Source organism: Lytechinus variegatus, chromosome 3 (genome assembly GCF_018143015.1).
Source record: "Lytechinus variegatus isolate NC3 chromosome 3, Lvar_3.0, whole genome shotgun sequence".
Classification (NCBI taxonomy): Eukaryota; Metazoa; Echinodermata; class Echinoidea; order Temnopleuroida; family Toxopneustidae; genus Lytechinus; species Lytechinus variegatus.
The window spans coordinates 11,017,734-11,038,673 of NC_054742.1; the positions used below are offsets into that span (position 1 = coordinate 11,017,734).

General features: G+C 37.7%; 2 protein-coding genes and 1 long non-coding RNA gene across 3 annotated transcripts in view; 1 reads left to right on the forward strand and 2 right to left on the reverse strand.

Moving 5' to 3' along the window:
- Positions 1 to 4,342: 4,342 nt before the first annotated feature.
- LOC121412177 lies at positions 4,343 to 7,787 on the reverse strand. The gene is made up of 3 exons (XR_005969563.1): positions 7,748 to 7,787; positions 5,027 to 5,146; positions 4,343 to 4,486 (listed from the first exon to the last, which is right to left on the reverse strand). It is a non-coding gene; the product is annotated as an uncharacterized LOC121412177 (long non-coding RNA).
- A 1,198-nt stretch (positions 7,788 to 8,985) lies between these two features.
- On the reverse strand, positions 8,986 to 15,538 carry LOC121411962. Its single transcript, XM_041604872.1, has 6 exons — positions 14,800 to 15,538; positions 14,311 to 14,571; positions 14,103 to 14,177; positions 13,841 to 13,960; positions 10,649 to 13,700; positions 8,986 to 8,999 (listed from the first exon to the last, which is right to left on the reverse strand). The coding sequence occupies exons 2-6, from the start codon at positions 14,563 to 14,565 to the stop codon at positions 8,986 to 8,988; spliced, it is 3,516 nt and encodes a 1,171-aa protein (XP_041460806.1). The 5' UTR covers positions 14,566 to 14,571; positions 14,800 to 15,538.
- Positions 15,539 to 17,718: 2,180 nt separating this feature from the next.
- Positions 17,719 to 20,940, forward strand: part of LOC121410202 (5-aminolevulinate synthase, erythroid-specific, mitochondrial-like) — a 35,765-nt gene continuing 32,543 nt past the window's right edge. Inside the window, exon 1 of the mRNA XM_041602129.1 lies at positions 17,719 to 17,869. The gene's annotated coding sequence lies outside the window, so the exon portion shown is untranslated. The remainder of the gene's footprint in view (positions 17,870 to 20,940) is intronic.

The window sequence follows — 20,940 nt, forward strand, 5'->3', positions numbered from 1 at the left end:
CCACATTTGTGTTGGGGGAGGACTTCTAAAAAGTCATCCTCTTCAACATATTGCACGTGCGCCATATAGGAGGTAGGAAAGTCGACATATTTAATGATCAATTTGGGGTCCGACATCAGTGAGAAGAATTCTTCAGGTTCCACCGTATAGACTGTCTTTGGAAGATTATTTCGCTGCCCAAACTTGCCCCAAAAGCTGTTAAGACAAATCTTGCTCACAGCCCTAAGTCCTTTATTGGCTTTGATTTTTAAAGGGTCTAAGAGCACCCCTTATAAAAAAATTTGAATGGTATACCATTGACTACCATTTATCATACACCATTGATATACCATTGGAATACCATTCGCACAGCACCCACCATACACCAATGGTATACCATTCAAGCCTCAATGGTATACCATTCAAACTAATTTAAATAATTCGGACATTACTATTACCATATTCATGAGCACCATTTACCATTCATATACCATTGATCAAACACCATTCACCATTGATCTACCATATGGCCACTATAGACAGGTTTACCATTGACCACCATTCACCATTCAGCCACCATTCACTGGCCTACCATTTACCATTCAGCCACCATTCACTGGACACCATTGGCCTACCAATTACCTTACACCATTCACCATACACCATTCGCCTACCATTCAACATACACCATTCGTGTACCATTCACCATTCGTGTACAATTCACCATCCGCGTACCATTCATCGTACACCATTCACTGTACACCATTCGCCGTACACCATTCGTGTACCATTCACTGCTCACCATACACCATTCAACTACCATTCGTCGTACACCATTCACGTACCATTCAAAGTACACCATTCGTGTACCATTCACCGCTCACCATACACCATTCAACTACCATTCGTCGTACACCACACACCATTCACCATTGATTGACCATTCACTTTACACCATTCTACCATACACCGTATACCATTGACCTACCATTTACAGTACACCATTGGCCTACCATACACCATTGAACTACTATTCACCGTACACCATAGGCTTACCATACACCATTGGCTTACCATACACCGTACACCATTGACCTACCATTTACCATACAACACTGTCATACACACTATACTATTAGTCAACCATTCAAATAACACCATTGGTCATACACTATAGACCACAAGTTCAATGGTAGACCAATGGTTTACACTGAATGGTAGACAGTAGAACAACGATGCGCAATGTATAGTAGGCTAATAAAGTACAGTGAATGGTAGACCAATGGTGAACAGCATATCTCTGGGGTTAGTGGTAGGCTTAATAATGGAATAAGTATACACAAGAAAAAAAATGAAAACAGTTACTTATTTCAAGAACGTCAATAAAATGTTTTTACTATAAGAAGTTTAAGTACAGCATAAATGGCACAGAGTATTCACAAGTATAGACTTTATAATTAAAGCACATAAGTTATTAATATATATGACTTAGCTACTCGTTGATATCTATACTCTGTCAATCTTGTTATCTAAAAATAAACATGCATCAAGACAGAGTTTGATTGAAAAACACAACAAATGAAGGCTAACATTTCCAAGAATAAACCTGTTCTCTCATATTGCTTTTTACATGGATTGAGTACTTGGCAAACCACTGTTCTGCATACAAACCTGATACTTGTAATACAATAAACTTGATGTTAAATCTGTTGTGTGTAATTGCTTTCAACGACATTAATAAACATTTTTTACTAATAAGTTCAAGTACAAAAGAGTATTGACAGGTATGGCATAAAAGCACCATATTATGAATACATGTGACTGTGCGACTCCACAAGAGATCAATGATTGCACTCCACATAAATATTATGTTAATCTTCCTATAAACAAATTTACATGTAAGACAGAGTTTGGACAAAAAACAAATGAACACCAAATTTCGAAGATTAAACTCAAAATGTGTGATAGCCTTCACATGGCCAAATGAATAAAGGGTACCACACCTAGAAGAAATGAAATATCCCCAAAAGGGGGGAAAATAGTACTCCCAAATTGGTCTCTTTTTTCTTTTCACCTAAAAAGATATATCAATGGCATGTTTCTACAAAGAATTGTTAAAAGGTATTACCCGCCTAAGTATCCAGAATCCCTGATAACTTTCCTGTAGAAACAGACGCGATGCGGTTTATTGATAAATTGCATCGCGCAAAATACGGTTTCTCATAACCATCTCTCTGAGAGGCGGTTATTGCCATGTTAATCTGTTTAACTTTTCTGTATAAAACACGGGGCAAAATAGCATACGTGTCTGGCTTAAGTGCTTGAACCAAGAAGTGCGATCTCACAGTAAACATATATTCTGGCCGTTTTTTATCTCGCCAGCTGATCGCAAAACGTGTACCTGCTACAATGAGTGAGATCTACCATGAATTTTGAAAATTTTCCTAACGAGATGCAATTTTTGACATACCAAAATGCAATGTGAGGTTATAGGTTGAATTTCCGATTTCCACCGTATTTGCGACGCGAAATGCAAGTTAATCAGATTATTCAGTCTGTAGAAACAGGTTGGTTTAAGAACGATAAGGTTATTCGAGTCCGGAAAAGATAAACTGTTTTTTAATGATTTACTGTAGAAACACGCCAAAAGTTTATCATAAATACAATAATGATACATTAAGAAATAAATAATATATCACACATAGAAAAAAAATGTAATGAAAATAAGGAAAGAAAATTATTCAATTTGGAACACTAAAAAACAGAAGAAAAATAGAGACCTTTTTTGCAAAATATATAGAAAATAATATATACAAGATACCAACTTATTTCTTTTCTGTCTATTTTTGTTGTGTTAAATATGTGTGAAAAAGATTATAGTCTTACACAGTAAATTAGTAGTCAATCGTAATTCGAGTCCGGAAAAGATAAACCGTTTTTAATGATTTACTGTAGAAACACGCCAAAAGTTTATCATAAATACAATAATGATACATTAAGAAATAAATAATATATCACACATAGAAAAAAATATAAGGAAAATAAGGAAAGAAAATTATTCAATTTGGAAAACTAAAAAACAGAAGAAAAATAGAGACCTTTTTTGCAAAATATATAGAAAATAATATATACAAGATACCCACTTATTTCTTTTCTGTCTATTTTTGTTGTGTTATATTGTCTTACACAGTAAATCAGTAGTCAATCGTAACTTTTTACAACCGAGCTTGGACAAAATTTAAATTCATATAATACAAAAAATATATAAATTGTGATCTTGTATATTCATGAGGACTTGCAGAGAACAGTTTTAGCAAAAATAACAACTTTAATTCGTCAAAACTTTGTTAATCCTAAACAAATTTGGATGAGATTTTCAGTGTTTTTTGTTTGTCTGATGTACACTTTGAATTATATCACATAGCTTTCAGTCTCGAGTACCTCTAGCCCTTCAATCAAATTGGTTGGACGACCGGTTACACTTTACATATAACATAGTTATAAGGAGAATGAAGAGGACCATAGAAAGAAAGCATGAGAAAAGGGAGATTTTGGTAGGGAGAGAATGAATCAGAAAAGGATCATGCTGAAAATTTCATTAAAATCTGATAATAACAAAGTTATTGAATTTGAAATTTAACAACATTTTGGTAAAAAATTAACCCAATGTACACACGATCGTCAGGAATATTTGTTAGGCTTATTCTATAAAATGAAATAATTATTTCATATTTTCATACATGTGTGTATGATATGTCCCAAGTATCATATCATTATTTCCAGCAATGCATATCTTCACATTAAAGGTCTAGTCCACCACAGAAAAGATTGTTTTGAATCAACAGAGAAAATCAGGCAAGCATCATGCAAAATATTTCATCTAAATCGGATGCAAAATAAGACCCTCACTTTTTGTTTTGGTTTTCATTGTTTGAATTGTAAAATATTTCAATTTTTTACAGATTTGACAATAAAAAAATAAAAATAAAACTTTATTTCATAGGACAATGAGGAGAAAATTATAATATTTCATATTCAAAAAACAAAGAAAAGTGAATGAGTGATGTCATCAGTTCCCTCATTTGCATACCGACCTGGATGTGCATGTAACTATTAAGTGAAATTGAGCGAAACTTAAAAATGTCATACCTTTCTTATTTTTCATCCGATTTTTATGTTTGATTTTTCTCTTTTTAATCAAATCAACTTTTTTGTTAGGGTGGACATGTCTTTGAAATAAATTTTCACTCCATTTTTTATAGTTCTCGGAGGACAAAATGTAAATTAGCGCGACTTCTTGTAATAAAATACAAAAGAACAAGTGGGGATATGACATCAGCTGGGAACGTCGTGGTCTAGTGGTTCTGACTCTCACCTTTCAAACAGAGGGTCGTGAATTTGAGTCCTAGCCATGGTGTGTTTTCCTTCAGCCCGAATTTCATTCACACTGTGCATCACTAGACCCAGATGAAGTGAATGGGTACCCGACAGGATTAATTCCTTGAAGCTGTAATAAGAAATATTGGATGAAAACAATGCAAAGGACAGTATATTAGCTAAGGGTTCAAAACATCAATGCTTGTCGTGTGTGTAAGCTTTCTTTAGAAGTTCATATATTTTTTTATATATTGAGAAATTTGCAGTATACTCTACCATTCAATTGAATGATACCAATTAACAAATATCAACAAAACATTTTGTAAAATATGATAAATAAATTTATGTTTAACCATAGATGGGTAGACAATAACCTATTATATAATGGGAGGTTGCCCCAATGATGACAAATACCACAACAAATGAATACCTGGGGAAAAAGTGTCCACCCTTCCCCCCCCCCCCCAGCCAACATACTGATTTTTTTCTGGGGGGGGGTGTCAGAAAAGACGTGTGCTCCTCTAAATAGGGATGACATTTGTCCTTTCTAAGGATTTTTTACCATTCCTGACAAGGTTTTTTTTTCAGCTATGCCACTGCAGGAATACAATCTGTTTTATCTCATGAAGCTTTGCATTTTTTCTACTGAAGAAAATTCTTACACACCTACCTTTCATAAACTCCAATTGTTTCTTGTACACGGTACGTTTTCTCTGTTCAACACCCGTCGTGTCATTCCAAGATAAGGCTGGATCATCTACCTTATCATCCAGTGTATCCGTCGTCCAAACTTTGAAAATGAAATAAAATCAATTTAAGTGTTGTAAAATCTGCATGTATGTGCAGATACAAACAAAAATAGAATACTAATATAGTAATAGAAAAATAATGATCTTAGAACTTTAATGTTAAAGATATTTTTCATGGACCTCTGATTACCAGCCCAGAATTTAGGATAAAAATAAGGAAATGTGATAGTATTTCAGCGTAGTTCAGACAAGGCTGTATTATAACTGTGCATGCTTTATACTAGTAATAGCTATGTCATCTGAAATCAAATTTCTAGAGCAGCAATTTTCAAGAGGGTAATCGATGACATAAATTCCATTTTTCTGGTATTGACAATCGCAGAAGCAGATCCAAGTGGGCACATTTGACCTGTGCCCCCACTTTGAGAGCAATAGTTGATGTGTTTGATAAAAATGTGGCTTTCTTACACAAGTGTTCTCCCCCCCCCCCCTTCGAAAGTTACAGCAAATATTTATATTAAAAATATTGTCTCATACAAGAGGATCTCCTTTTTGGTTTGCTTGTTATTTAAAGTTTCCTTGGGAAAATGTGCCCCACTACCCCTTTGAGAAATCATGGATCCGTTCATGGACAATCATATGCCAGTGGATGAACTCCAGACGTTTTTTAGGCAAGTTTTGATCAGTAAATAAATAAAAACAGATAAAATGTGATCACAGGACAAACTTAACGTTAAAAGAGGATAAAATTTACTTTAAAAATTGATATGCCTAGCCCCATGAAAGGATCTAAGAATACCCTTCGGCACTAATGCAGTTTCACACCAGCCAACTCACAGTGAACAATTGTGTACAACGGATAGCGGAGCGTGAACGTAGCGGTCGTGTACATTTTTGCTTATTACATGACGTCATCCAGCCACTGCCGAGAACCAATTTATGAATGAAAATATAGTAAGCATGCGCAGTGCAAGCCTTTTGTTTCCCCACACAGAATTCCACCAAAACAAGTGTGCAATTCCCTATCACCTCGTACCAAAATCGACCTAGAATTTCAATTTTCCTATATTTTATATGAATTATGAAAGGTATTCTCGGAGGATCTATTTTCTCACCGATACCGCACAGGTAAGCGAATTTTGAATACTTCTTGCTTTTCCGTCAAAATCTTACGAATTAGCGTCTATATGTCATCGTGTTCCTTGGAATTTGTAGAGTCTATCGCAACGTGCACAAAGTCAATTGGCTTCCGGGTTTCGGAGCGTCGCGTGAATATGCATGAAATTGCAGTTTCGATAATTTTCAATCGATACCGGAGCGATCCGATCACGAACCAAGACCATTTACCGTGTACACAACATGACCGGATATCGTTATCGATACTTCCGCACGCAGTCCAAAGGAATTATTTTTGGGACCACGTGGTCATGACGTGATCTGCGCTATTGACCAATCAGCGGTCTTCGAATCGCTGTGCGGAGACGATCTATCCGTTGTACACAGTCTATGGACAATTGTTCGTTGTGCATGCAACTTCAAGCAAAACTCCCCACCAGAATTGTCTACACACATTTTGAGATCAATACACAATATGCCCACCACTTTTCAAAATATTGTGGATTGCTTGGATTCGCCGTCATGTTGATATGGACCGAAGTTATGCGATCAAAAGATTCGCATGCGGCATGCTGGCAGTTTGTTTGCCACATGTTAGCATGATTTGGTTGCTAACTTCAGTCCATATAAACATTACGGCGAATCCGAGAGATCCGCGAAGTGATGTCTACGGATTAGATCAACGACGTCGAGATCGAAGACTAAATACAGCCATTCCCAATATTTTGAAAAACGGTGGGTATATTAACATCGAAATGTGACTGAGAGACCTGTCATGACATTTGGGAACAAGTTTTGGTGATGAGGTATGCTGGTAATCGGCCGGTGCAAAACTGCATTAGTGCCAGTTTTCTCTGCATATTTATTGCAGCCTCTGTAGAAAAATTGAATAGGAATCGTTTGTCACTCCGTCCAGTCACAGTTCCACACACAAAGTGCACATTTTACCATTGAAATAGTATGTGCAATGAGTGGTGTGTACAGTGTAGCTAAGTTATAGACCTGCGTAGCCTTTATCATTTTTTAAACTTTAGGACCCTTACCATGTTTCACCTCCATTTTATCTCATTTACCAACATCTATCAACAACAACAACAACAAATTATAGGCCTAATTTCAAAGCAATATTTGTCGGCAAGTTTTCAATTTCAGTAAATTAACGTGTGCAGTAACGGTCTATTTATTCACAATTAAAACTTTGACAGTCTTGACATTAGCATTAACAAATCATTCATTCACGAATTCAATGTATTCAGAGATGGTTTTTGTAAAACATTGACAATAAACATCAGGCAATATGAGCGAATTACTATTCAATGCTCGCCGATCTTAACTCTGCCAATACAAAGCATAAACCATAAGCACTCCCTATCGTCAAAGCCACGTCCCGGCCCGTAGAGCAGCGGCCAGCGCTAACGGGGCAGTGACGGTGGCAGTGCAGTGGTCGTGCATGTCGTGGCAGTACGACATCTAAAATTTTGAGACAATTTGAGAAATAAATCAAAGAAAATTGTTATAGAACTTACTGTTATAGCCTTCTACAAATGACTTTGAAGTCGCTCTCCGAATCTGACCCGTGTTCCTTTAGTTTTTGATGAATTATCGACGGACTTATCAACAGCAAAACGGTAGTACCGGTAGATCGAGTATTCTTTTTCAAATATTGCACTTGGCGGTTAGACGTTCGCGCGTGCGTAGTGCGAGAACAACACGTATAATAGAGCTACCTGGCAAGCAGCCAAGCGGCCCCTCTCGCCACAGCATATGGGGGGGGGGGATAAATTATGACAAAATATGGGGGGGAGGGGACTTCTTCGCCAAGATAAATACACATCCCGATATGGGTGGGGGGGGGTGAATTAAAACCAAATCAGGGGTGTCTTCTTTTTCCTCTCGATTGGTTCTGTGTTGGAAACCATGATGGCGTAAGTGCATGCCACTGTTTTACTTGGATCTTGGAATCTATGAAAAAAGTTTTCGATCCCTTCACTTTTTTTTCCTGTTCTCTCTCTTATTTTCTTTTTTATTTTCGTTTTCTTTTTTTTCTTTTCTGTTAATCTTTCTTTTCTTTGCCTTTTTTCTTTTCTTGTTTTTCCCCTTTATATATATATTTTTTACTCACTCCTCTTCCCTTTTAATTTGCTTTTGTAATGATTGAAATTGAGATTTCATTCAGTAGATTTCTTTTCTGTTACATTGTACTATACCCTGTATGGCGGCAGGGAATTTTGATAGGGGTGAGGGAGCAAGACCATGTGGATAAATCATTTCAATCAAGTAATGCCGGCCTATAGAATAGCTCTCCTCTTTATAAACGCCGTCCACAAGTGGGAAAGAATATTTAGAGCCTAAAATAGAATTAGAATTTTGAAAATATCATTTGTAAAAAAAGGGTGAAATAATTCATGATTGGAAGCAGCTATAATAGCGTACAAATGGGTCAGATGGGGCTTTTGACGTTGCAGACAGACCAAATCAGGGTTTGCGGATGGGAATTTGATAGAGGTTGGGGGACCAAGACAACCAACAGTGAATTCATTTTGAGCAAAATATGGGGCATTGCAAGAAACTTGCAATCGAAGCAATCGAACGCAAATCAATTTCAGACTCCAAAATCATGAGAGTCATACTTTTCATTGCAAACTTGCAACTGATCCATAAAACAATCCAAATTGATATGTTCTAAATAAACTTAATGTATCATCACCTGTAAATTTGCATCTGATCGAATTTTGGCATTGATTGCAAATATCTTCTCGGAACACTAAATATATAGTTCTTTTTATAAAAAGCGGCCATAAACAAGCAAAATGATTATAAAAATTGAATAAAACTTATTAATTAAAAATTAAAACCCTTTTTATCAAAAAAGATTTCATTGACCGATTGATTTTATTTTTGCACCCATTGCATCAGATTTAAATTTATGTACAATTGTAAAATATAACAAATTTATAATATTGTATCATAACCACTGGATCAATAATATTTAAACACATATAGACCTTTTACTTAATAAGGACAAAGACAATTTAAAAGAATGCAAGAGACCATGTTTACAATCATGAGCGATTACACTTGATTTGGGGAAGCTGCTCGCATAAAAGTCACAGGTCAAATATTTAATTAACTCTAAATACCTTTTAATCTTTGATATATTTTCTTTAAATCTTCGGAATTATGTTAATGGGTAATGCAATTGGGCATATCATTCACCATTAACACAAATGGCATTCATTAGGCAAACACCACTAAGCCACTATAGCTTTACAATTATCCAATATGATTATATTATATTACCACTAGGCACATACTACTAAGACACCATATTGATACCAATCATACCATTATAGAGGCACATACTACTGAGACACCATTGAATACCACTGAGACACCATTGTATACCACTGAGACACCATTGGGTATATAATGGTATACCATGCAGTCATACCATTAGAGGCACATACTACTCAGCACCATTTGACACCACTGAGACACCATTGGGTATATGGTATACAATTCATCATACCAGTGATACCATTATAGAGACACATACTACTGAGACACCATTGAATACCACTGAGACACCATTGTATACCACTAAGACACCATTGGTGCATGGTATACCATTCATTATACCAGTCATACCATTAGAGGCATATACTACTGAGACACTATTGAATACCACTGAGATACCATTGTATACCACTGAGACACCATTGGATGTATGGTATACTATTCATCATACCAATCATACCATTACAAGCACATACCACTGAGACACCATTGAATACCACTGAGACACCATTGTATACCACTGAGACACCATTGGGTATATCATGGTATACCATGCAGTCATACCATCAAAGACACATACTACTGAGACACCATTGAATACCACTGAGACACCATTGTATACCACTGAGACACCATTGGTGCATGGTATACCATTCATTATACCAGTCATACCATTAGAGGCATATACTACTGAGCACCATTGTATACCACTGAGACACCATTGGTGTATGGTATACCATTGATCATACCAATCATACCATTACAGGCACATACTACTGAGACACCATTGAATACCACTGAGACACCATTGGATGTATGGTATACTATTCATCATACCAATCATACCATTACAAGCACATACCACTGAGACACCATTGAATACCACTGAGACACAATTGGGTAAATGGTATACCATTCATCATACCAATCATATCATTAGTCACATACCACTGAAACACCATTCGGTATATGGTATACCATTTACCATTAAATAAACTACCAATTACCATTAAGAACTTACCATTGAAACACCACTTAAATACCATTCGCGTACCATTTACCATTCAGATTACCATTCAACTACCATTCGGCACCATTCAAATACCATTGGCGATTTTTATAAGGGACACCTTCTCTTTCATGATATTGTCTAACATAATTTGCGCGCTTTTCTTGTATATCGGCGGATACCTCGTCGTCATTGGAATGACATTCGGAGGGCCATCCGCTTGATTCCTGTTTGACTTTCAAAAACAGATCTATGTAGTCCCTGAAGAGTCCTCCTTCCTGGGTTCGAGGATTGTACTGGTCAAAGTGAGGATAATGCCACACTTCAAACAGTTCTACAACCTTGTACCCCAATTCTATTGCCTTCTTTACTTCCTCCGTAACCCACGTAGATTCAAGGGCCCTTTCCTCATCGCTATGCAAACATTTTGAAGTTTGCTTTTCGTTTGCGCATGTGCGACACAACGGAAAGAGAAGCTTATTCTCCTCATTCCTGTATGGGAGAACAGGGTGAAATAGTTGTCGAGGAGGGTAGACTTTACATTTCACCAATCCAAAATAGCGCTGAATATCCTCGAAATCCTTTGTGATAATGTCGGGATGACCCAGGGGATATTTACCGTACTTGCAAACCCAAGGATACAGACTACAAACATCTACATATTTGATTCGCTCATTACCCTGAATTCTATGACTCAATTTCACCGCGTTTGTCCTCCCCCCGTAAAAAGCATGGCGAGGATTGAGAGGATCCCGAAACTGTAGTTTTTCCAAAAACGTCTGCAGCGTCTTGTTTTCGCGTCTTAATTTTGAAAAGTCACACTCCCACATCGTGATGACGCGATATCCCTGTTTCTTCAATGCATTTATTCTATACATTGTCTGGTCGTATACCTCCTGAACGGTGGTACTGGAACCAGGAACAAGTATATCACGCCTTTTGTAGCAACGTGGACACCCATGCCAAATATCCCCTAAAAATTCATAACAAGTCCGCGTTGCTGAATCGTAACCATCCACTCTGTAGTTTCCGATTCGGTGTTCACCACCGTTACGCGCATGCTCTATTTGAATTCCCTCGTTATGACTAACCCATTCGAGCCATTTCAAGGCAATGATTGAGTGTCGATCTTTATGTCTGTATCCTTGGACCGGGATGAGACCTATGGAATTTTCCTTCAAAAACTGCGTCCGAAATACAGTATTGCAAGCTGAGGCAATCGTTATGTTATGGAAGGGGTCGATGTTATCCGTGACGCTCATAAAGAGACGTCTGAAAGCCATGCAACCTTCCATCAGAATTTGGACATCAGAACGACAATACTCTAGTAATTCTCTTTGAAGGTTAAAATTGTCGTTTTGATGGTGCGAATACCAAACGTCAAACTCGTCCCGTTTTTCGGTTGACATCCCATCTGGATCGTAATATTCTTTAGCTGGCAAGGTCGGTCCGTCATGATCTTGGTTTTCGAGGGTATTGAAAAAGTGAGGAAAGAACCCTTTTTTCAATTCCTTCAGTTGAAAGGTTGAAGGAAAAGAAGACAATGGCATGGCAAGAAAACTAAGTGAGTCTATACATTTTACATCGTTTAGAGAGAGTGATAGAATTTTAGCACCATTCATGATGACTTGAGGTACCACCCCCGACTTTAGACAATACTCCTGAATGAATTGCGAATCGTAGGATCGAGCATTGTGAGCAATGGCAATAACCCCCCTGTGATTTTCCTCTATGCCAAATAACCATTCCCCAAACTTGTTCAAAGTGTCTGTCCCCCTAAAAACATGTTCACGTACCCCACAATCAGGGCATGCATCTTGTTTGTCGAAACACTGCCCGCACACTCTCATTGCTACACAAAGATTGGGTACATGTTTAAAGACTGAACCGTGATCATTTTCATCGACTTTGTCATCTTGACGACATTCAAAGTCGTAGAAAATAAACTTTTGGGTATCGTCTCCTTTCTTCCTCTCTTCCTGATCTTTTGCTTCGTCCTTCTTTTTCTTGGGCAGAGGAGTCATAAAACATCGATGACCCTCCTTTGATACCGTATCACGACATCGTTCACAATACCCGAACCTACAATCATGGGTCTTGTCACTGCCTCGGGTCCTATCTAACATTACATTGCACTGTTTACATTTGAAAAATAGCTGACATATACTCCTATTACCACTTACCGGTTTAAGATGGTTGTCGAAACATTCTTGACTTTTGAACACACGCCCACATCGTTCACACATTGTTCTCTTAATCAATACACAATTTGTCTCACTCTTACAGGCACTGCATGTATCTTTGCACTTGTGCCTGGGCTTCATATCATATCCCTTTAGACAGGTATTACAGAAATAGGATTTGCGAAGAAACGCTGGCATCTTAGTGATGACATCGAAGTGGTTGTTGTGATAGAATAAAGAAAGAAAATGCCTATTGGGTGGTCCGGCATATATCCGGCCGTGGGTTCCACCATTGACAAAGACGGCAATCTGGTACCCTCGCTCTGTCAGGATATTTTGAAATTTTTCTATTTCCGGAATTCCACAAACACCCTCCGGTACGTTAGAGTCTATAAAGAGTTGTTTTGCCGCATCAAATTGGGTCGTGTATTTTTTAGGGTGAGTGATTTGATGAAAATTAGTAGGCTCCTCCTCTTTATGAGCATGTGCCATGGCTACTACCAGTGCTCTACCAAGGCAAAGCTCATCTTTGTTCGTAATTTGGATAAATCTACCCTTTTTGTGAATGAATTTGTCAAGGGGAATCATATTTTCCGATCCCTTACCTCCTCGCGGCATACGAATATGGACTAAACGTATTTTGAATCCTTCCGAGATGTTAAAATCTTCGTTGGATTGTAAAATTTGCTCCAACAAAGCTAAAATTCGATCGACTGATAGTTGATCATATCGAGTCAGAGGAATGCCTACATCCTGACGTAGATTGGAACCTGACAGAATGAAACCTACAAGATCACCGTTCAAAAAACCCTCCGTTAGACGTGAAATAATACTCGAAAATAATCTACCTATAACTTCGAGGGAGCCCATCTCCTCAACAAGCCGATGCAACGGCCTCACGACGATGTTAAAATCCGTCACGCGTCCTCCGAAGCGGGGTGCATCTCTTTCTTGCTCCTCGACAACATCGTAAAAATGTTCCATCTTTACCTGTGGATATGCATACACACAAAAAAAGGAAGAAAGCGGAATTAGAGTAAGCATATTAGATACTCTTATTTTCAGTCATTTGATATTCTCTAGCATTGCTTTATTAGGTAACGTCCATTTAAAAAATTGAAATTACTTACTTCTTCGGAGGCAGTGTTATCCAATTCAGGGGCTCTGCTGTTTTCACTTTCGGGAGTATTCGAATCGAGGGCGCTGCTTTTCTGAGAGTCAAACAGATCCGGACTACTATGTGGCAGAATCTAAATTGTATAAATGAAAAAGAATAAAACGGGAGTAGATTACAAGGCTAAAGCTTACATATCTATTGCATACATTTTTCAAATATTTTTTCCCAAAATAGTTTTCAAGAACGGTAATACAATAGCAAGGATAGGGACGTACCATTTCAGAATCTGAGGGATCTCTTTCGGATTCCATGCGTTCCTCTTCATCCCTTGTAGTGATTTCAGACACCATCTGTAACGTAGAAATAAAGAAAAAAATAACAGACAGGTAAGACTGGTTACATCAACACTTACTTTTATTGTTCAAGCTTTTATCTTTTTCTGTTTCTATATACACTGACTCAAATATTAAATGATAAACTTACCATTTCAGAAGGGGTTTCAGGAATAACAGGATATTCCTCCTCGTCATCGGGAGTTTCAGGGATGACGGGATACTCCTCCGAGGTCAAAGAAGGCGAGGACCGAACGGATGAAATTCCGCGTCTTGCATCTAGCAATTCCGCCCTTTCATTGGCCCTCCTTGCCTGGTGTCGTTTGCGTCGCTCCTCCAAGCTGGCAAGTACTTGCCTAGCTTGAATATATTGATGTTCATCCTGAGATGTCCACTGACTAGCCATGGTCTTCTGAAACAGACATATATATTTTGTTTTAGGATTTAGAAATGCAGATGAGACATTTATGAATAATATATCGATACAAAGTAACATCCATTTACAGAATTCCATCTTCTCGGGTTAAATCATGTTGTGCACAGAATATTTAAAACAGTATCGTATAATAAATCGACTCTAAATAGTTTGTTTCAAATAGTAATCGGTAATTCAAGATAGAAAAGTAAAATTCCTACTTACTGCAAGTGTCAAAAAAGTAGATACGGTTTGATACGATGGATGGAGCTCGCTTGTCTCTGCAGTTATCCTGAAGAATGTGACTATCTCGAATAATGCCTCGACAATATATAGCCCCTGTTACTAGGCAGTTGACCCCCTTGGCAACTAACAAACAACTTCTCGACTAAACCATCGTCAATACACAGCCCTTGTTACTAGGCACTAGACACCCTTGACAACTATCAACCAACTTACATTACAATGATTGAAATACCTGTCATACATGTAAGAGAAGATTGGTTACGGTCATTTCCCTTCGCCCATGTCTGGATGGAGGGAAATAATCTCTTCGGTCAATACAGAGTCAACTTCGAATACAAAAACATTGATGGGTGGAAATAATCTCTACGGTCAATACAGAGTCAACTCCAAATACAAAAGCATGCTGGGATGAAAGGACAGCATCAGAAAATACATCTCATCAGTTGTGTTTACCTTGTTGCTAGGTTTTTGTTTATCTTGTTGCTAGGTAACATACCTTGGACATGTCACCAACCCTGTCTCATGCATATTCATTACACCTTCTATTGTGCACTTACTTTCATTTTCGACTGCTCATGCATATTCATGAGATCCTCTATTGTGCACTTACTTTCATTTTCGACTGCTCATGCATATTCATTACACCCTCTATTGTGCACTTACTTTCATTTTCGACTGCTCATGCATATTCATTACACCCTCTATTGTGCACTTACTTTCATTTTCGACTGTTCATGCATATTCATTAGACCCTCTATTGTGCACCTACTTGGACGAGGAGGTCTCCCATTGTTCCCTTTGTTTATCCATTGTTCTACTCATGAATATTCATCGTGTGACGTCATCTTGCCATTCATACACTCCATCGTTATGCAAATTAACTATTACGTCATCTTCCATTGTTATGCTAATTTGCCCTTTGTGCACTTACTTGGACTTCCTAAATCTCTATTGTTCATGTTATTTGAACCACAAAATGTTAAAACAATCGAATTCCCCATGTTTAGGAGGAAGGACTCTTTGTTCACATGACAATGAGAAAAATTCAAATATTTCATATAATAAAATACAATAAAAGAAATGGTGAGTGGGTGATGTCATCGGCCATCGGTCCCCTCATTTGTTTCCTCACCAGGAAGTGCATATAGTGGCGTACCGTGGGTCACGGCATGGGGGGGGAACCAGAAAATGAGTCACAGTTGCCAGGTATGCTGCCTTAAACTGACTTAATAGAGACATTTTAATGAGAGTGCCATTAAACAGATATGTATCTCGCTAAACAAACAATGCGAGCGCGAAGCGCAAGCTGAAACTTTTGTATATATTGACCCCAAATAGGGACATTTTAAGGACCATTTTTTAAGGAATCCATTAAGAGTACACATATCTCACCATAGTCATCTAAAGCGAGTGCTGATTTTGTTAGAATTACTAAACACATGAAGCACTTCTTGTAGTCATTGTAATACGCATCTCATTAATCAAATATTGCGAATTTTGGAAATTCAGACCTGAAGAGGGGCATTCTAAGGCTTGTTTGCAGGAATTCACGAAGACCATGCGTATTTCACTAACCAAATGACGCGAGCGCTAAGCACAAGCTGAAAATTTTTAAAAATTTAGATCAGAAAAAGAGACATTTTAAGGACTGATTTTACTCCATGGAGATCAGATATATCTTACCAATCCGCTAATGCGAACGTAAGCACGGACAGGACATGTTTTATATTAAGTCCTTAAAATAGGTCTTAATAGCATAACGCTGTTTATTGAACTACATGAACACTTTATATTGACTGGACAATTGCACATGGAAACAAACACTCTTTATTATTAAGTTCTTTGTTTTGATAAGTAATGCATCTAAACATATTTTATACCGATTTTATTTTTGTATATTTGTAAACCCCGAATAGTGAGGAGGGCTTCATAACAGAAACTAGTTTTTCTTTTAGCTATCCTCAGGCACTATAGTCGGTGGTAATTTATTCATCGTCTACATATTCTTGTTGTCTTTTGCCTGAAAATAAAATATATAAATAATAAAATAAAAATAGGGCAATCACTTTAAGTAGTCATGAAAAAGAATCATATGTCACTATACATAAAACAATAATAATTCGAAGTGCGAGGAAATATATTTGGTGTATATTGACTTGAAAACAGGATGTTTTAGTACAACAATATTATATATCTCGTGAAATAGACAATGCGAGCACCAGGAACAATAAAGACATAGGCCCTGAGCAAATTACTTTGTTTTAATTTTTATCATGTAAAATAACATAATTAGATTATAATATAATAATAAACGATAAGTTCTTTTTTCCCACTACGTTTCTCTCCCTTTCTCCCTCTTTTCTCATTTTCCCCGGTTTTTTTTTTTTGGGGGGGGGGGGTACGTGCCCCCCATGCCCCCCCCCCCCCCCCCGTTGCGCCACTGTCAGTGCATATATTGTTTTGTCATGTGAAATTTAGCAGAACTTTAAAATGTCATAACTTTCATATTTTAGATCAGATTTTGATAAAACTTTCAGTGTGAGTGTTATTCTCGTTAGATTTTTCTCTTTCTATTCAAAACATCTCTTTGTTGGGGGGTGGTCCTTTAAAAATTTACTCAAAGTTTTTGTTTATGTTATATCAATTTCTACTCATTTTCAAGCCAATTAAATTATGACAGATTATTTTTCTTTAAAAAATAATTAACATTATTCAATTGACTTTTCTATTCGAGTCTTCAAGGCCTTGTATTGGAAAATAAATGACCTCGACATATTTTGGACAAAACATTCTGCAAAACATGATAAAAAAAAATGCGAAGTGTACTTTCACGTACGTACGCACCGTACGTAGGTGTGTGCGCGCGCGTACCGGTCGCGTCGCGCGCGCATCAATGCTCATTTTCGATGATTGATATGATGGACAGATAACAACGAACCGAACCACAGGATTCTGAAAGAAAAACCATTGATTTCGTCGTTCTCAGGGAAGGACACGAAGTGGTTTTACGAATTTCAACATCTCATGTACTTTGTAGTGCTGAAATTCGGTAAGTTGCGTTATGATATGCCTGCAATCAATCTGTTCTGTACGAGCAAATGACATGTAGCACTCAGGTACCGTACCGTGGGGTCCGGACAGCCCGACCACCAGACAGCCCGACCATGGACAGCCCGACCCGCTGCCCTGGACAACTCGTCCCGGTCGAGTTGTCCAGGGTTGGCTCTGAATCGGACAACTCGACCACTTGAATTCTTCTTCAAAATTTCATTAAATAAAATTTCAAACTTTACTTCAAAAGTATTTTCCCGCATAATCCATGTTTCTTCAATACATTCTCGACAGAAAAATTGACATTTCAGTGCACTTTGAGCTATTTTGAAAGAAAATATAGCGAGTTCCCTTGCAACGAGAATAATCCGATACCGCCGGCTAGCCGTGTTCATTTAACTTGCAACTTGCAAATTTGAGTTGATTTTTTCCGTCACTTTACATATTTTAATGGTAAGTGTGTGCTATTTTGTATTTTCATATTCCATTTTCACATTTCCTGTACTTATTTAAAGTTATTGCATTTCACAAAACTGATAGTTAATGCAAACTTTTTGAGATAGTTCACCTGGAAAGGACACCGATGCGGTGCTTTTCCTCGCCGGCCAGCCAGCTGGGCGACCGGGTGTGCTGTGATTGTGACTGAGTGAGGCAGTCGGCTCAAGTAGCTATGCGAAGTCAACTTAGGCCTACTTATTTTAGTTAATTTTTCCGTCTCTTGACATATTTCCCATTTTCCAATGGCGAGAGTGGGCATATTTTTACACTTCTACTTATTAAAAAGTTTTTTTAATATCACTAAGCTGATTATCATTAGGACAGTGACTGCGTGGTCTGAGAATGCGCTTCCTAATTAAAGTAACCATCCTTGACGCCCATTTTTGGAGGCCTTAAGGCCGCTGCTTCCAACCAACATCTAAACCAATTGCTTGTGCGATTGTTTGCGATCACTTGGTCACAATATATGTTGCACAGAATTGCAACGGTGAAGGGTCGTAAGTAGTCGCGCAACCAATTGTGAAAGGGGCTTTAGACAAAATTAAGCCTGGGGCAATTGTCGCAGGAGCAAATGTTGTGTCAAATGGTAATCAGATGGAGATGATTGGAGAGATGAGATGGGGGGGGGGGGGGGGAGGATGAAGATGGTGAAAGGTGGGATGGCCATGAGTGATGGAGTTGAGAGGGGTGTGGATGATGAGTGGATGGAGATGATGAGAGGAGGGATGGGGATGATGCAAGGATGGATGGAGAGGATGCAGGGAGGGATTGAGATAAGGTTTAGAGATGAGGATGGAGATGGTGAGGAGTGGTGGAGATGATCGAGTAGAGATGATGAGGTGAATGGAGATGTGGAAGGGTTGACAGGAGTAGGGGGTGGAGATGAGAGGAGAGATTGAAATGAAATAGGGATGGAGATGCGAAAATGGTTGGAGAAGACGGGAATGGAGATAATGGGGGTGGAGATGTCAGGAGGCGTGTTGATAATGGAAGAAGATGAAAAATGAAAGGGCGGGGGGGGGGGGGGGTGGTCATCATCACAAACATTATTGCCTCCACCAACTTCATCATCATCAATATCATCGTCATTATGACATCATCATCACCACAAACTTCATCATTATCATTGGCGTAGTGAGTAAAAGATTTTGAGGGGTAAGATATGGCCCATCATGCCAAAGTTATTTTTTTTAAATTGTGAATGAGTAAAATGTTTGACATTTTTATTACACAAACTCATTTTTTTTTTATTATGACATCATACTAAAACTCTTCTCTCTTTTCGTTTCTCTTTCATTCTTTTATTTTTTTGGTATTTTATCTTCTTTTTTTGAGGGGGAGGGGGGGGGTGCTCTTGCCCCAAGACCATGATCCCCCACCACCTGTATTCCACTGTTCATTACCAACACCATCTACTATCGTCATTCATCATCATCAACACTAGCTTCATTACCATCATCGTCATCACTAACATCACCACCACCATCATCGACATCTCTATCATCACCACCTCCCATCTCATAACAATCACCAGTCCATAGTTATCTTCATCACATCATCATTATCTTCATCACCACAACATCTTGATCGTCATCATGGTTATTTTATCTGTGATTTCATACACAGATTCTAGTACTTATGTCACATTATTCATCTCTTACTGTAAGATGGACTTTACGTATCACCCAAAAATGACATTTCAATCATTGTTAGTAAAAATCAATGAATTATCTCCCTTATCAAATCAGCGCGTGTTGAAAACGCTTTGAAAAGGGAACCAGATAAATAATAATGTATTTCATAACTATTAATGGGAATTAATGAAAAGTAAAATGTCAAGATTCAAACTCGCAGCTAAAGAAGTCATATTTGCGATTGACAAAAGGAATATTTCAAGCTAAAGCTGTTTGTTGGAATTCTTGTAGAGAGTTGGTATGATTATCATTAAAGGGGTGGTCCAGGCTGAAAATATATCTTAATACACAGAGTAGAATTCACTGAGCAAAACGCTGAAAATTTCATCAAAATCGGATAACAAATAATAAAGTTATTGAAGTTTAAAGTTTAGCAATATTTTGTAAAAACAGCCGTCATGAATATTCATTAGGCGAGCTGATGATGTCACATCTCCACTTTCTGTTTTCTTATATTATTACATAAAATCATATTTTTTTCATACTTGTGAGAATAATATGTCTCCCTTATGATGAAATAAGTTGCAGCAATAAATATCTAATGTACTAAATCAGTAACTGGTCAATCCAGTTTTTCTAGTTCTTGGAGGAAAAATTTGAATAAACCTAATTTCATATAATAAAATACAAAAGAACAAGTGGAGATGTGACATCATCAGCCCACCTAATAGTCTGGTCTGTTAGCGTCAAAAATGCCCTACTTGTGGACACGGTGGACAAAAGCATGATTTTTTCTCCAGACCTTTGTTTATGTATAAGAATTAAGAATGGGGTATGCTCCAAAAAATCTGGCTGCAGGAACAGTGAAAAAATGGGTGAAAATGTCAGAATTTATGAGTTCAGATTTGTCTGATATATAGACTAGCACTAGTGCAAA

Excerpts from the sequence above, each read along its gene's own strand:
- LOC121411962 (XM_041604872.1), bottom strand. The coding sequence starts at position 14,565 with ATGGCTAGTCAGTGGACATCTCAGGATGAACATCAATATATTCAAGCT. Across the intron at positions 14,178-14,310 it reads CTGAAACCCCTTCTGAAATG|ATGGTGTCTGAAATCACTAC; the intron begins GTAAGTTTATCA and ends TCTACGTTACAG. Across the intron at positions 13,701-13,840 it reads ATAACACTGCCTCCGAAGAA|GTAAAGATGGAACATTTTTA; the intron begins GTAAGTAATTTC and ends GCATATCCACAG.